This window comes from Cebus imitator, unplaced genomic scaffold (genome assembly GCF_001604975.1).
Source record: "Cebus imitator isolate Cc_AM_T3 unplaced genomic scaffold, Cebus_imitator-1.0 Scaffold4, whole genome shotgun sequence".
Taxonomy (NCBI): domain Eukaryota; kingdom Metazoa; phylum Chordata; class Mammalia; order Primates; family Cebidae; genus Cebus; species Cebus imitator.
This window is the reverse complement of record NW_016107319.1, coordinates 5,554,795-5,570,968: the sequence shown is the minus strand read 5'-3', so window position 1 is coordinate 5,570,968 and position 16,174 is coordinate 5,554,795. Positions and strand designations below refer to the sequence as shown.

Here is a 16,174-nt window from a genome sequence, read left to right as displayed (position 1 = left end):
TTTTTGGTCATTCAGCAATAGCATTGATGCTGCGTCTACAGCTCCCACACTGAAGTTTTGCCTTGTAGCAGGCTCACAGAAAAGACAAAGATGGTCCAGTGTCCCACAGTGACAAGAGACTAAAATTGCTTCTCCAGAACTTGAAATTCTCTATGACTTTCAACAAGTTCTTTAGGATGGTGACCGAGAAAGCTGGCAACCTTGCAGGACTACATCATGAGATCGGAAGTAGCCAGCATAAAGGTTTCTGCTTCTTCTAAGGTCACTAGCGTAGATTAACTTCTCTAATTCAGGGTGACTGGCATATATTGCTCAAGATGCAAGCCTTGCTTGCTTCTTGCTTTTTTTCTTCTAATCTTCCTGCACAATTAGAATGGGGTTTCTGATGTCTACTATGTCACAGTAGAGTCCTGCACAGGACAGTTTCTCAAAGATTCTTCTCCTCTGGCCATCACACAGTTACACAGTTCTTCCTGTCCCCACATCTGGGGCTTGGAGCTTGTGGCTGCCACTCCCATCTTGAAGTGATAAAAGATGGGTGCCTGTGTATGTGCTTGTTTGTGTGTACATATGTAACAGTTTTTCTTTTGGGTATAGCCCATGCATGTACTCAAATCAGGCAGCAAAGTTGTGGTTGTGCAAGAAGAGCTCCATTTGTCATTGGGGAACTGTGTGGTAAAACCACAAAGTGTGCTGTCCCACCTGCTGGTTCCCCAAAGGGAAGGATGCAAATTCTTGTGTGTTTTTGGTTTCCCTTCATGGTAGGAGAGGTAAACAGCTTGAGGGGAATACATGGTGCTGTTGTTGTCATTTTTTTTCCCCCAGAATGAGAAACTCTCAATGAATAATTAAATTCTGAGTCACAGGAAAAAGCTAAAATGAGAACCTAACTTTCAAAACGAAAGACCCAGTGTTTAAGACCCTCAAATTTGTTGCCTCTGTAAATCAAGCTGCAGTCTTGTATGAGTGATGGTGATGAGTGCAGCAGGAGGAGGGAAAAGAACTAAACTACAGTGGAAAGGGAGCAAAGCGAATGCAGAGTCAGAGCTTCCCCTCTGCGGCAAAGCCATGAGTTTCCTGAGTTAATAGAGATATAATTTAGTGAAGATGTGAAAAAGACACTCTGCTACCTCTTTTTCTAATTTCTTATAATTCGCTACATGTTTTCAGAATCTGAATAGACTCATTTGCTGCAGACCTAGTCCAGTTAAATTTTGACTGAGACTTGAAGAGGGGCAGGTTGATAACACAAATTTGTATATTAACTAGATAGCCTCCAGAAAAAGTATGGCAACTTCAATGAGAGACATACTCTCTTAAGTTGGTTTTACTACTTAGAGGTAGCCTCACACCCGATTAAATATTTTGCTGCCCATTTTACCATATAATCCAGTGACTCGTTCACTATATAGACCTGATTAATTGAAGAAAAATATAGCTTCTTATCGCTGACATTATGAGGTTAGAAATAGCATCCTATGCTAATCTGCAATGCCAAGAAATGAAGATGGTTTAAATCAGATCTCATGACTAATGCATAAGATCCAAAGTTCTTTTATTCCTGGCTATTTTAGAAAACTGGGGTGTATTTTTACCCTAAAAACTAATTCTTAAGATTTATTGAGATAATACAAAATGCCTTATAATTAACATCTCACAATCAAGATGTACGGTCTACTGATTGTCAGAGAAATGACAATTTCTCCATTTTAATTTAAAAAATATGTATATGCAATGGTTTAAGTCCATATTCAAGAATATTTGATCTTTAGTTGTTATTTTTTAGACAATATCGGGAAAGACAATGTGCCTTAATAAAATGGAAAGTTTAGATTGATTTCTGCAGTTGCTAGTACATTTTAATTGTACTTCATTGAAACAGAAAGAAATATATCTAGCAATACAATAGGCCTGTTATTTTTGCTTGTTTTTGTTTTGGTCACGACAAACTGTGAAATGCTGTATTTTTTCTATAGTTCTAGTCCATGAAATCTGCAATCTTTCCACTTGATTTACAAAGGACCCTTAATTACTGCTGTCACTAGCACCTAGTGTTCAAAACAGTCTGTTTAAATGTACTGTTAGTCTCACCTCCAAGTCCCTGCTTGCTTTATTTTTTCCAAGGGTAAGTGAAACAACAATTGACTTAGTAACAACAATCATTATGTACGGAGAATTAAATAATATTACACATTTTTGATGCCTATTTATATTTATTTAGAATTTGGTATTTGTGCGTTCAGACTGGCCTTGACTTAGAACAAGTGTCCATAAGCAGCGCTGTTACTAGTGTGGATTTACTGCTTGGGTTTTAAAAATAAGTCACTCATTTGCCTTTTTCTTTCCACATGGATAGGGATGACAGACAACTGCTGTAAAGCTTCAGTGTTTCTGCCTGGTCATGCACAGTTCTGCAATATAATGCATAAATGTATAACAACTTGGTCTCCTTGATACCTCCCTTGGAATAAGGAAACCCAACCAGGCGCGTCCCCGCGCAGGCGCGCGCGCGTACACAGACACACACACACACACACACACACACACACACACACACACACACAGACACACACACACACACACTCACACACGCTCTCACGCACACACACAGGTCAAAAGTTGATTTGTTTCTGAGATCCCCCAGAATCTTTCTTCTCCCCGTTGCAGGGGCTCCGGACTCCTCCGCAGGGCGGTAGTGAGGTTGGGGGCGTGGGAGGGGCGCGGGGCGCCGTGGCGGCGGAGGCGGGAGCCGGGTGCCGGTGCGAGCCGCGCCCGCTCCTGTCGGGTGCGAGTCCGGGCCGGGTTTTGCGCCGTGTCCGCGGGCTTGTCTCACGGCCTCCAGCCGCCGCCGCTGCCGTGTTTACTGAGCTCGCGCGTCCTGATATCACTCCGCTGGCATGGAGGAGGAGGAGGAGGTGGAGGAGCGAGAGGAGGAGGAGGAGGAGGCGGCGGCGGCGGCGGCGGCGGCGGCGAGCAGTTGATCATTGTGATGGTGGCAGGAGCAGCGGCGGCAGCGGCAGCCCAGCCGAGCGTTAGGGGCTGCTCTCCGCGCGGCGTTTTGCAAAGGACTTCACCGATCTACTTTTGCAGTCGCCTCGGACTGGCCATGTGTTTACTTCCCCCAGCCCGAGGATTCGATATCTAGGCTCCTGTGAAATGCAACTGAGCAGCCAAAGTACTTTGAGAACACGGGGCGGCATAAACACCAAAACTTTTTTGTGGAAGGAAAATGCAATAAGCAAGCTTGCCGTTTACCGATGCGGTGTGGAGTGAGTGTGTGTCGCGCGTGTCCGCACTGGAGGCATATGCTTGTGTGTGTACATGGGGTGTGTTTTTCGGTACGTAGGGAGAAAATGCTTGCCAACCACCGGAAATCTCCTGGAATTTATTAGAAAATAATGGATTATAAAAAGAAGGCAGGCGAGGAGCGGATCTCCCCTTGAGTTGCAACCCGATTTGCTGCTGGCTCAGTTTGTTGTGATTCTTTTTGTTGATAGGTGTCTGATGGTATTCCGATAACGTCCCCCTCTTTTTTTCCCCTCGAGCTTTTACAGTTTAAAAAAAGGAAACAACCACCCCAAAATCTTCCCCCCCCCTTTTTTTTCGCCCCGTCGGGATCGCCGTTTCCATCCATGTGCTTGCGTCTCCCCCGCGTTCCACTTAAACTATTTTAATCCTTGGACCCAAGGAGGAGGCTGATAGGGGGGTGGATAAAAAAAGTTCTTCCAAAATAGTGTGCCCGGGGAGCAGGATGGGGGATTTCGCAGCCCCCGCTGCTGCCGCGAATGGCAGTAGTATTTGCATCAACAGTAGCCTGAACAGCAGCCTCGGCGGGGCCGGGATCGGTGTGAATAATACTCCCAATAGTACTCCCGCTGCTCCGAGTAGCAATCACCCGGCTGCCGGTGGCTGCGGCGGCTCCGGGGGCCCCGGCGGCGGCTCGGCGGCCGTTCCCAAGCACAGCACCGTGGTGGAGCGGCTCCGCCAGCGCATCGAGGGCTGCCGGCGGCACCACGTCAACTGCGAGAATAGGTACCAGCAGGCTCAGGTGGAGCAGCTGGAGCTGGAACGCCGGGACACCGTGAGCCTCTACCAGCGGACCCTGGAGCAGAGGGCCAAGAAATCGGGCGCCGGCACCGGCAAACAGCAGCACCCGAGCAAACCCCAGCAAGATGCGGAGGCTGCCTCGGCGGAGCAGAGGAACCACACGCTGATCATGGTGAGGGCGCACGGGCTCGGGGCGCGCGTTGGGGGTGGTGGTGGTGGGGGGTGTGTGGAGCTTTCTTACATAGGGGTACGAGAGTCTGATTTGCACGGTGGGTGAGGTGGGCTGAAGCCGAAGGGTTAACGTCAACTTTTCTTAGGGAAAAAGCTGCAATCGCCGCTACCTGTTAAGCTGTCAGGGTTGTCAGATTTGGGGAGGAGAGGGTGAGAGGGGAGAAGCCAGTCACGACTGCGAGGGGCGGAGGGAGCCTAGAGGAGTGTCGGAGTGAGATGCTGGAAAAGTTTCCCCCCGCTCCCTTTCTTAGATACCAATTTGAAAGAGTGAACCCCCGAGTTGAAACCTTGCTCCTCCTCTTCGCCGCTCCCCACTCCACCTCTCCCCGCACCGCCTCGCCTCCCCAGACCTGTCCCTCTACGCCCACCCCTCTCTGCACATTCGCCGCGTGCAAGGAGATATTGATGCTGTCGCAGATTCTGGGCGGGCACCAGGCCCTCAACCCCTAAGGGGAAGCGGGGGAAGGAGAGCCTCTCGTCTCCTCTCCCCAGCTAACCCCCTTTGGGCTGAGAAAGTCTGAGAGTTTTGTGAATGAACTTTGAAGTGGGTGAGAAACGAGCGAGGGTGGCTGCGCGCGGGGGTGCTCGCGGGAGCGCGCGCGGATGCGGAGCGCGAGTGCGCTCCGCTCTTTGCTCGAGACTCGGGGCCGGCCCGGCAGGTGGAGCGGCTGGGAGGGTTAAGAGGGGAGCGGCTTGGAGGCGGCGGGAGGGGAAAGCAATACCAAAGGTTTGCGCCAAGAAGCCCCACCACACTATTTCGCTTGGCATTCTTTCCTTTTCTCCTTTTAAACTTGCTTGCCCGGTGTCCTTCTCCGCTTGGCTCCCCCCGCCACGCTGCCCGCCAACTCTGGGGGCCTGCCGAATAAGCCCAGAGTAGTGGAAGGTAGCAGGGAGGTAAAAGAGGCTTAAATGGCTGGGTGGGCGGGTTCGAGGTAGGATGAGCAGCCAATGGCTTAACTTCTCCAGGAGGAAGGGGCAGTTCCCACCCCCCAGGCTGGAGGCTAGAATCCTTTCTCTTATCTCCGCTCTCCGGTTCTTTTGCTTTCCTTTCTGGGTGAGGGGAGGCCGGAAGCTTGGGAAAGGTGTCTGCGCCCCCTCCCCCACCGCGCCGCCCGAGTGTTGGGTGGGCCGGGCGACAGGAATCCTGGAGCGCGCCGGGGCCGCGCTGACCGCCCCGCGATCGGCGGCGCAGAGCCCGGCACCGGCGGCCCTCCCGGCGCGCGGTTTAGAAATCGCACGCGTTCCCTGTCTGTGAGTCTCCGGCGCCGGTCGTAGTGCCAGTGCCGCCGCGGGCTTTCGCCGGGCGCTCGGGCCGGCGCTCCGTGACAAAGAGTCGCCTTGGGGGAAGGGAGGCGAGGCCGCAGCGCTAGCTCCTCACCTCCCCCCACCCCGCACGTGAAGAGGAACAATTTGTTTATCTTCGGCTTCAAGAATCCTTCCCTCTTCCCCGTTCTCCCAGGGCGCCCAACCCCTTCTCCCTCCCCTCCCAGGTCGGCGCGATCCTGCCCAGTCCCGCCGGCAGCACCTTCCCTCCTCCCCTTCCTCCTTCCCCTCCACTTCTTCCTCCCCTCCCCTTCCCCCTTCCTCCTCCTCCTGCCCCTGTAGCCCGCCTTCTCCCTCCCTTTTGGAACGCGGCCTTGGGGGAGGGAGCGGGAGGCGCTTTGTCCGCCTCGCGGCCCAGCTCAACCCCCGGGGCGGGAGGGGCACTGTGCCCCTTGGCCCTGCCCCCTCCATCGCCGCCGTCCCCGCCCCGTCGCGCCTCCCATCCCCCCGCTCCCTCCTCCCCGCTCCCCCAGCAGCGGAGCCTGCCAGGAGAGCGAAGAAGGGGCTGTCTCGGTTTTGAGGAAGAACGACAGTCCCGGAGTCAGGGGGGAGGTTCTCGCTTTACAAACAGGAAGCCGAAAACCACTGACACACTGTAGCTTTTCTGATTGTAGCCGGAGGCGGGGCCGGTCCTGCTTCTGGACTGTAGCTCCGGTCCCCTTCTCCAACCTATTTCTCTCCCACCCCCGCCCACCTCGCGCCCTCCCTTGGTGGTGGAGACTCACTTGGTGAACCTGAGACCGAAGAATTTAAGAGGCACTGTAGGTTTCATCCTTGCCCACCCCGCGTCCTCTTTTCGTGTGTTGGTACACCCCACGCGCATGGATTGCGGAGAAATGAGCTCCTTTCTGGAGGCTCCAAAATTCCCGTGCCACAGAATCTCTCACAATCTATAGGGATCAAGGGCTGTTGTGGCGTTTACCTCACCAGCTGGGCGACCCTGGAACAAAAGCCAGTGCCGTTCCCAGTGCTGGGTCTATTGACCCGGCAAGATAAGTAGAGTTTGCGACCAGAAAGTTTTGGTGTTTGGGTTGTGTTCTCTCCTTTCCGTCCTGGGATGGGTGGAGGGAAGTGCGCGCGCCTGGGTTTTGATACATTCGCAGGTGGAAGCAAGCCCAGCCTCCTGACGTTACTTGGAAGGAGACAGCAAGCCCAAACCACAGCTTACTTTGGAAAATAAAAAGATGATGCTTGTTTGAATAGCCAGAGACATCAGCTGTAGATTTCACAGTGAATCCCAGTTTAGCAAATTAACAACAGATAGATTTGAAAGATGACTGCTTGAAAATAAATTTTTTCTATCGGTTTTATGACAATGATTTAGCCTACTGATTAGACTTATGTATTAATAAATACCAGAGCTATGTACAGAATAGGAGAGTATTTTGGCTTCAGCTAAAATATCATCTCTCGTTGATACCATGGGAAGTATGTATGATGAGTGTAATAAATGTAAGCCTTAACTCTTAAGCAAAGAGTGCAAGTAAATTCTGTGTACCAATAAAAAGAAAAAAAAAACAATACTTGCTCTACAAGTTATATTTCCTTTTAAAATAATTAGTTTAAAAATTAACCTTGGCTTGAAACCAGGGTATTTTAACAGTCTCTATATGAGGTAAAATCTCAAAAATAGAAGTTGTAAAGAAAATGTTTCTCTTTATTTTCTTGAATTGACTGCTGGATTATAGGTGTACTCTGGTGAGGCACAGAGCAATTAAATGTAGTTCTCAGATTGGGCTCTATTTGGAAAGCCCTAAAGAAAAACGATTATCACCCACAGCCAAATAATAATAACTGTGATATAAAAATAAAGATGAATAGGATTCTTTATTGTTTTATTGCTTTTGTTTACCTTCTTAGGATCAGTATGTCCAAAGTACTAAATATCGATTAATTCTCTTTCTGCCTGGCTTGGGCTAAGAAGGCAGTCTAATGAGGGCTTTGCCTCTTTTGATTTGTTTTCCTGTCTTACACATTTACAAGGATGGGCATGAAAAACAAAAACAAACTAGCAAACAAAAAGCAGAGCCGGTGAGGAGTAAAAAATTTTCCTTGGCTCCAGGCTGCTGCAGAGGGGGCTGGGTTCCATGTGGGTTCTCACCAGCTCTGTTGATAGAGCAGGTAGCGCAGACCTGGGTTTGAAGCTGCAGTACCTCAGATATTAGGTCCGTTCTGAACATGGAATCAGATGATCCCACCCGAACTGCCACCACTTTATTGACACAGAAGTTTTTTTCCTCCTCTCAAAGACACGGCGAAAACTATTGACTTCACCTATCAGAGAGCCTCAGTTGAAAAGATACTTTTTTTTTTTTTGAGATGGAGTCTTGTTCTGTCCCCCAGGCTGGAGTGCAGTGGCTGATCTCGGCTCACTGCAACCACAGCCTCCCGAGTTCAAGCGATTCTCCTGCCTCAGCCTCCGGAGTAGATGGGACTACAGGTGCCTGCGACCAGGCCCGGCTAATTGTTTTGTATTTTTAGTAGAGCTGGGGTTTCACTGTGTTAGCCAGGAGGGTCACTCTCTCCTGACCTCGTGATCCGCCCGCCTCGACCTACCAAAGCTCTAGGATTACAGGGTGAGCCACCGCGCCCAGCCTGAAAAGATGTCTTTTAATTATTTGTGGTAACAAAAGGGTGGGCATTGTTTATTTGCTGTATTTGGAACTGAAGTTCTGGTTAAAATTTTAAGGTAAATTTCAGTTGACAAGTTCATTTTCAAGCCCAAAGATAGGTTGACCTGACTGGAATGTAATTGTGCAGGCGCATCGGAAAGCATGTCAGTGCACAGTTTTCAGAATTTCAAAATGGTGATAGTCTTACTTGACCTAGGTAAGACCCATATTGTTTTCATTACCTTTTCACTGCATTAGCACCATTGTAACTTTCAGAATGTGGGGCTTAAATCTATATAAAGCTTACAGACTGCATAAATTGTTGCGACCCCTGCTCTGAAGAGCTTATCACATAAAATTCATAAAACGCATTTGATAATGCATTAAATATCGAGAATTGGAGACAACTACAACCCAGCCAAAATGTTCCATTCATTCCTGGAGTAGATTTAGGAAATGTCAACATAGTAGTCCAGGGCTAACTCTCCTTGTAAATGAAGCTGGCTTCCCACTTCTTACCCTGTTGAAGGTAAATTACTGGCTCTGTATCAATTTTTTGGCAAGTTCATCTTATCAAGTTATTTCTACATCTTCCCTCTGAGAAGCTTTTCTTGGGCTTATCCTGTCCTGCTGCTAGCGTGGGTCACAGGACAACGTCTTTTGAAAAGCTTTCCTTTGCCCAACACCGTGTGCCTTGAGTTTGGTGGAAAACTTTTTGAAATTTCACTTTTCTGTCCATCACGTTTTTTTCTTTTAATTCTCAAGAAGCATATTTTAAAGCTCCAATACATATTTAATTCTGTTATGTTCTTTGGCTGTGGTACATTTTATTTAGTACTGGGCAGCCAGTGATCAGAAAAGTAGAAGCAGAGTTAGTTAACCATTAATCAAAATCTACAAAATGCTCTTCAAGCTGAGTTCCTCCCCAGGGAAGCCAATTTTTCAGGAAGCTAGTATGCTTGATACTTTCTACCCTGTCTCATTAGAACTATAAGGGCAAACTTTAGAATCTTTTTCAGGTTTTCTGACACCTGATAGGAGAAAAATGGGCAGTCCTGGTACATAGTTTACTGACATTTCTGGAAGAAGAAAGATTAGGAATTTAAACATTGAAATTGAGTTATATAGAGTTATTTTCTGAATATCGCTGTGAAACAAATAGCCAACTGTTGTTAGAGAGGTTTTCCTACCCATTTGGTTGAGATAGGAATAGGGTATTTCTCTCTCTCATGCACGCACGTGCACACACATGCACATACACGCTCACACGTTCATTCGTTCACTCACTCATCCTGGTGCCGGTGCCATAGAAGGGATCTAATATAAGAACCTGTTTTGCATGTTACATAGTAATTCTTGGATACATTTGAAGTACTTGTGTGATTACTGTTCTGTGTTTGTTAAGTAACAGTCTTGTCTTATACTCTTGAGCTTAAAAAGGCTAAATTCCGTTGTCTTTTTCCACATTACTCATCTGGGAGAACTGTGAAATCAATCAATCAGACATCAGACTCTTATAAAGAGGAACATATTTAAAACTCACTGTCAAGATCTTCTTAGTATCTACCTTTTAAGTCTCCCAAATAGCTTTACATTTTTCACTCTATAATTCAAAGGCTGATTATTGAGTTTTTTCAGATCCTCTGGCTGCTTGCTTTGTTTTTCCTTCCCCCACCTGCTGCCAACCTTTTGGTCTTTTCAGTGATCTTTAGCACCTTTATCAAAGAGTGGGAAGAAGCAATAAGAAGGGAAGAAATTTAATTTTGGTGCTCCTGACTCTCAGAACTAATGAAACAATTGGATACAATACCATTTTGGATTTAATATGGATTTGCCTTTATTCTTCCTTAGCACAAATAATAAAGACTGAGTTTCTAACTGCATTTATTCATTCAACAGCATTGGTACATTGTCCACAGTGTTTCATGGAAGTTAAAATGCTAAATCAAGCTCTTGCATCCCAGACTTGGACAGTATACATTCTCTGTAGATTTTCAGTGTTATTCTAGCCAGATTCAAGGGGATAACAGATTTTTAAAAATCAATATACTCATTGATGCCAGTGACAGCAGTTTCAGGCTTCAGGGTGTTATATCCATTTTCCAGGATTTTTAAGAGAAATATTATAATATGCTTTACTTTCCTGTTGTTTCAAACTAGTTTGACATTGGTGTCTGCAAAATAAGCTAATTTGTGGATGACTGCTCCAAAATTACAGGATTCAAACCCTCCCCCCGCCCAGTTAAATTTTTATTACAAATATAGTATGCCTTCCAGACAGATTCCAAAAATTCACTATTCAGGTTTGTGAGTTGGAAATATAGCTTCTGAAAAATCAGCTGTCACTAAGAACTGATTAGTTTAAATGTTTTTCGTTGTTGTTGTTTAAATCTAAGAAAGCTTAAAGAACCAAAGAAATCAGGTTAGATAAAATCACTCAGAAAATGTAGTTGAGGGCCTGCTGTATAATAAATACTCAAAGATCATGGGGTTCCATTCAGTGGATCAGAGAAGGAGCACACTTTTTTTAAGTCTACCTGGCAGTCCCATCTCTTAAACAGTGGAGGAGTTTTTTTTAGTTCCTTTCTCCATTTGGGACAGAAGCACAGCATTCAGCATTCTTTGAGGGCCGCATACACACATGTGTAGGAGAAGGAAATTACTACTATGGCAAGCTATACATACTATTCTTGGAGGAATTTAATAAAAAATCTCAAAAGGCAGCTGAGCAAGGTGGCTCACACCTGTAATCCCAGCACATTGAGAGGCTGAGGCGGGTGGATAATTTGAGGTCAGGAGTTGGAGACCAGCCTGCCCAACATGGTGAAACCCCGTCTCTACTAAAAATATACAAAATTAGCCTGGCACGGTGGCACACGCCTGTGGTCTCAGCTACTTGGGAAGCTGAGGCAGGAGAATCGCTTGAACCCGGGAGGCAGAGGTTGCGGTGAGCTGAGATTGCGCCACTGCACTCCAGCCTGGCCACAGAGGGAGACTCCATCTCAAAAACAACAACAACAAAAGATTGCTTAAGAATAATTTAGGCATCTTTTAATTATATTGGACCTCCTATTGGTTGAAAATGACCTTTATGCTGAAGTAGAATCTTTTAAAATGCTAGTAACGAACATTCATCCCCCTTTTGCAATGGCTTAACAACTGTAGAAAACTTAAAGTTATTAAATGCCAGCTTCCAGAATTTTCCTAACTCCTTTTATCTCCATCCTGTTGAGTAGAATCTAGTTGTATATGATTTCATGTTTATGGACCCTCCACCCCTCAACTATTAACAGCATTTACTTCTGTGGGTAAAGGAGGTTATTAGGTTACATTGCTGTGTCTCCCCTTCCCTCTCCCAACACCTTTCTCCACCTCCAGAGCACGTATGGACAGGGGCTTCTATCCCTTCAAAGCAAAAGGCCAAAGTGCTCTAAGTCTATTTGTGTAGATTCAACGTGGGTTGAAACTGTGACTCAAAAGTATTGCCCAGCTCTGAAAGATGCTCTGCTTGTGCCCTGATTCTCACTCTGGTTGGTTATTTCTCTTCCTTTGTTTGTTAGATGCTGAAAGTAGCTCAGTGATTGAGAGTGAATCTAAAAGGATGGGTACCCAGTGAAGGGCTTGAATTAGTGGTAAGGTAGGAGAGGCAGGGGCATCACCTAGAATGGATATTAGGGGACAGAGACATGTGAGAGTATGTGTGGGTAAACAGACCATATCCTGGTGCTTTGGGAGTTTATAGAAATAAAGCATGCTTTTAGTGACCTATACTGAACTTGGAGAACTTACTGAAACTCAAATATATATTTTTAAGAGCTAATGGGTAGAAAACAAATCATGTTTCTGAAATATTTCCGTGCTCTCTTAAATTATTACTACTGTCCTGTGAATAGATTTACTATAGGATTCCTTTAATTCTTTTTTTTTTTTTTTTTGTTTTTGCTTGTTTTTGGGAGACAGGGTCTTGCTCTGTCACTCAGGCAAGAGTGCAGTGGCATGATCTCGGCTCACTGCAGCCTCTGCCTCCCAGGTTCAAGCAATTCTCCTGCCTCAGCCTCCCGAGTTGCTGGGACTACACGTGCTCACCACCACTCCTAGCCAATTTTTTTTTTTTTTTTTTTTTTTTTTTGGTAGAGATGGGTTTTCACACGTTTCTCAGGCTGGTCTTGAACTCCTGAGCTCAGGCAATCTGCCTATCTCAGCCTCTGAAAGTGTGAGGATTACAGGTGTGAGCCATGGATCCAGGCTTTAATTCATTGATTATCAACTGGTAGAGGTTTGGCCCTACCTCAGGAACATTTGGCAATGTAGGAAGACATTTTTGGTTGTCATTGTCACAGTTGGAGGACTGCTACAAGTATCTAGAAGGCAGGGGTAGAAGTGGGTAGAAAGAAGTGGGTAGAAAGTTTCCTACAGGAGATTACACCCATAACAGAGAATTACCTGATCCAAAATATTGCTGATGATGAGAAGCTCTCCTAGAATTTTGAAAATATGAAAGGAGGTGGGTTTACACATGTGGCATTACTCTCAGCTTTCTCAAAACACTCATTACTTGAAGGGTGGAGAGAGGCAGAGGTGCAGCAATGACGTGGAGGGAGCCTGGGGAAAAGTTAGAGGACCGCTGTGTTGCATGACATCGCCATCGTAGCTGGCCACGTAGTGTAATGTTCTGGCTTTTTATTTCACGATTGTTCTCACTGTCTTCTTGCCTGTCAGAAAGGTGAACGGTTGTCATTCTTTTTACCTCACAGAGTCATTGTTAGGATCAAATGAGTTAGCATATGTAAAGTCCTGAACACCTTAGGGTGCTGCACAAATGCCAGGCATATTTTAATGAATTACTTACATTTCACTTACTTGTTGCCTCCTGCCCAGAGGCAGACTTGAAGTTGAGTGATTTGAGGTTTATTTCACTCATGCACAAGCCAATGTCTACTGAACGTGTGCTGAGCAGCCGCTGCACATTGGGCACTGCTCTAGCCACTGAGGATGTGGCGGTGAGCAAGACGTCCTTGTTCTCATTGGACAGCGGCAGGACATAGTCTTGTGTTTCAAATTAGCTTTATGCAATGGTATTTGTTGTCTTATTGGATATGTACATGGAAATGCTTAAAAGACTAACATTTAGGAAAAGCCTAAGGGTGTTAGATACTTTGTATCTTCCTGTAAGCATTACTTTCTGTAACAAAATTCATTTCATATAAAACTGTGGAAAGGAGAGGATTAGTTGGTGTGGTGAGGAATCAGTTTGAGGTGTGGTATAGTTGTTAACAATGAGGCAGATCATTGTCTTTGTCTTTCCTTCCCTCACTTTTGTTTGGACGAGGTGACACTTGTAGCACCATAATCATGGCTTGACATTGGGCTTTTAGAGGAAACTAGAAAAAGAAGAGAACATTTAGAAAGAAGCACGCAGGAAGGTGCAAAGTCTTGAAACTATGTCCCAGGAAGAACAGTTGGAAGACCTGGAGGTGTTTAGTCTGATTTAGGGGGTGATAGGGTTGCTTTCTTAAAATATTTGGAGGACTGTCACGTGAGGAAGGGATTAGATGTGCTCTGTATGGCCTCGAGGGGATAAATTTAGGATCACTGGTTGACAGTTATTAGGATCCAAGTTGTGATTTAATATATATATGTTTAAAAAGCCAATCTTATAAAAATTTAAGCTGTTCCAAGATGAAATAGGCCGCTTTGCTGAGTAGAACTGTCCTAGCAAAAGTTGTTCATTTGGCTGAACATTGGAGAGGGATAGGGACTCTGTCTATTCATTGGTATACTTCTGTGACTTGAAAGGACCTACCTGTACATACAAGGAACTCTAAATATTTGTTGAATAAATTACTAAATGAAAGTAAATAGGTTAAGAAGTGACTTAATTCTGCCCCTCAATGTTATTTCCTTTCTCAGAAGTAATTGTAGTCTGGAGTCTCTCTCTCCAGACCCTCTTCTGTTCGCTTACAGGTATATTATATATTGTACGTATTGTACATAATCACATATTCATTTTTTTCTACATAAATGGAATTATATTATGTGTACTTGTCTGAAATACACTTCTTTCTCTTTCATATACTTTAGAGAGCATCCAAGTTGGTACATGTAGATTCTCAACTCATTCTTTTTAACTGCTGTATAGCAGTCCATATTGTGACCATTTCATAATTTATTGAATGATTCCCTATTGATACATACTTTGGTGTTTTCTTATTTTTTGCTAATTAAATGTTTCTGTAATGAACATCCTTATCCGTATATCCTTTGTACATATGTGAGCATTTCTGTAGCACAGATTTAGGGTTCTTTCTATAGATGTAATATGTATAAAGAGAAACAAGTTGGCGGAAAAATCCCTTACTCTAATATGGTTCAATATAGCACCTGAATCTTATTACAGCCCATTTTAGGGCAAATGGTAATTATGTCTCCTTAACAATATGGCTTAAAAAAGTATCAACTCTAGTAACTAGTTTTGGTCTTTGCACAGAACATTACTAGTTTTTAAAGGCTGTGTATTTGGCAAATACATCTTATAGGAGTGACGTTCCTTTTTCTCAGCTGGCCCTTAAAGAGGTTTTACTGAAGAAGGAACCTGTTCAGCCAGCTCCTGCTTATTCTGTGAAAGTGGGAAATTCACTTCCTTGAACAAGTTTGTGGTTCTTTTTACCTTCCTGAGCTTTGTGTTTCACAGGCGTGATTATATGGCTTTATTTGTAAAATGTATTTCAGTGGGTGATACAGTACCTGGGGTGTTCGTGGGTGCAGATTGGAGTGGTCATAAAAATCTCAGGTCTGTGAGTTGCCACTTCCTACAGGTTAAATTACCCTGACTAATCCAGTCATCTGTGTAACACAGTAATAACAACCTGCTGACCTGGCCAACTGTAGAAGATGCATCAAAATGGACTTGCTTCGACAGGCACCTTATAGCATTTGTTTAGACAGTGAGTAGTCCTATCAGTTTTCATTATACACAGGTGCTGCAGTGGTCTGAAGACTGCCCTTCATCAGAGTTCTTAGTTATTTTGCTTTCCCTTTGCATTGCAGCTTCCCTGCACTGAGGTAGTAACAATTATTGTCTATAGTTCCATAATTGCTGGAGCAACCTGGCTCCAGAATCTGTGCTCTTGGCTGCTACATTTTTCTGCCTTCACCTGACTGCAGTGTTCCTTCTTGGAAAGGTTGTCTGAGCAACTGCATTTTCTAAATGGCCATGTTTTCCCAAAGAGAAGTTCTTGTCTATTTGACTTTTGTTTATTGGTCTGAATGGGAGCTACAATTCACGGACATGGTAGTGCTGGTCCTTACATGGCCCTGTTTTTTTTGTTTTTTTTTTGAGTTGGAGTCTCACTCTGTCGTTCAAGTGATTCTCCTGCCTCCGCCTCCGTAGTAGCTGGGACTACAGGTGCACGCCAACCATGCCCAGCTAATTTTTGCATTTTTCATAGAGATAGGGTTTCACCATGTTGGCCAGGATGGTCTTGATTTCTTGACCTTGTAATCCATCCGCCTCTGCGTCCCAAAGTGCTGGGATTACAGGCGTGAGCCACCATGCCCGAGCGCCCTGATGTTCTATGATGAGGTCCCCAACTTTGCTGTCTCCTGGCCTCACATACCTCTGGCCTTGTGTGTTTCTCCTCTCCCCATCTCCTTTCCCACCACCTCATGTTCCACCTTTGTGACAGTGATAATAGGATCTGGAACCTTGTACAAGATGCATGTGGCAAAGATTTGACCCAGAGAGATAAAGCAAGGGTGGGAATGTACATGATTCAGGGCCTAAAGTTTACATGGCATTCTCTACCAAATGATTCCAATAAACTAAGCATTGTGCTTCAATTTATGACCTAGATTCAGTATAGCCATTTTTAAATTTCAATTTTCATTTTTTTAATTAATTTTTTTTTTTTTTTTTTTTTTTTGGTAGAGATGGGTTTTCACACGTTTCTCAGGCTGGTCTT

The 16,174-nt window shown here is 45.2% G+C and overlaps 1 protein-coding gene across 1 annotated transcript in view; it reads left to right on the top strand.

Moving 5' to 3' along the window:
* Positions 1–2,595: 2,595 nt before the first annotated feature.
* Positions 2,596–16,174, top strand: part of LOC108308338 (mastermind-like protein 3) — a gene marked incomplete at its 3' end in the record, with an annotated part of 287,543 nt that continues 273,964 nt past the window's right edge. The window contains exon 1 of the mRNA XM_017534118.2: positions 2,596–4,219. Within this exon, the coding sequence (XP_017389607.2) occupies positions 3,752–4,219 (468 nt within the window). The remainder of the gene's footprint in view (positions 4,220–16,174) is intronic.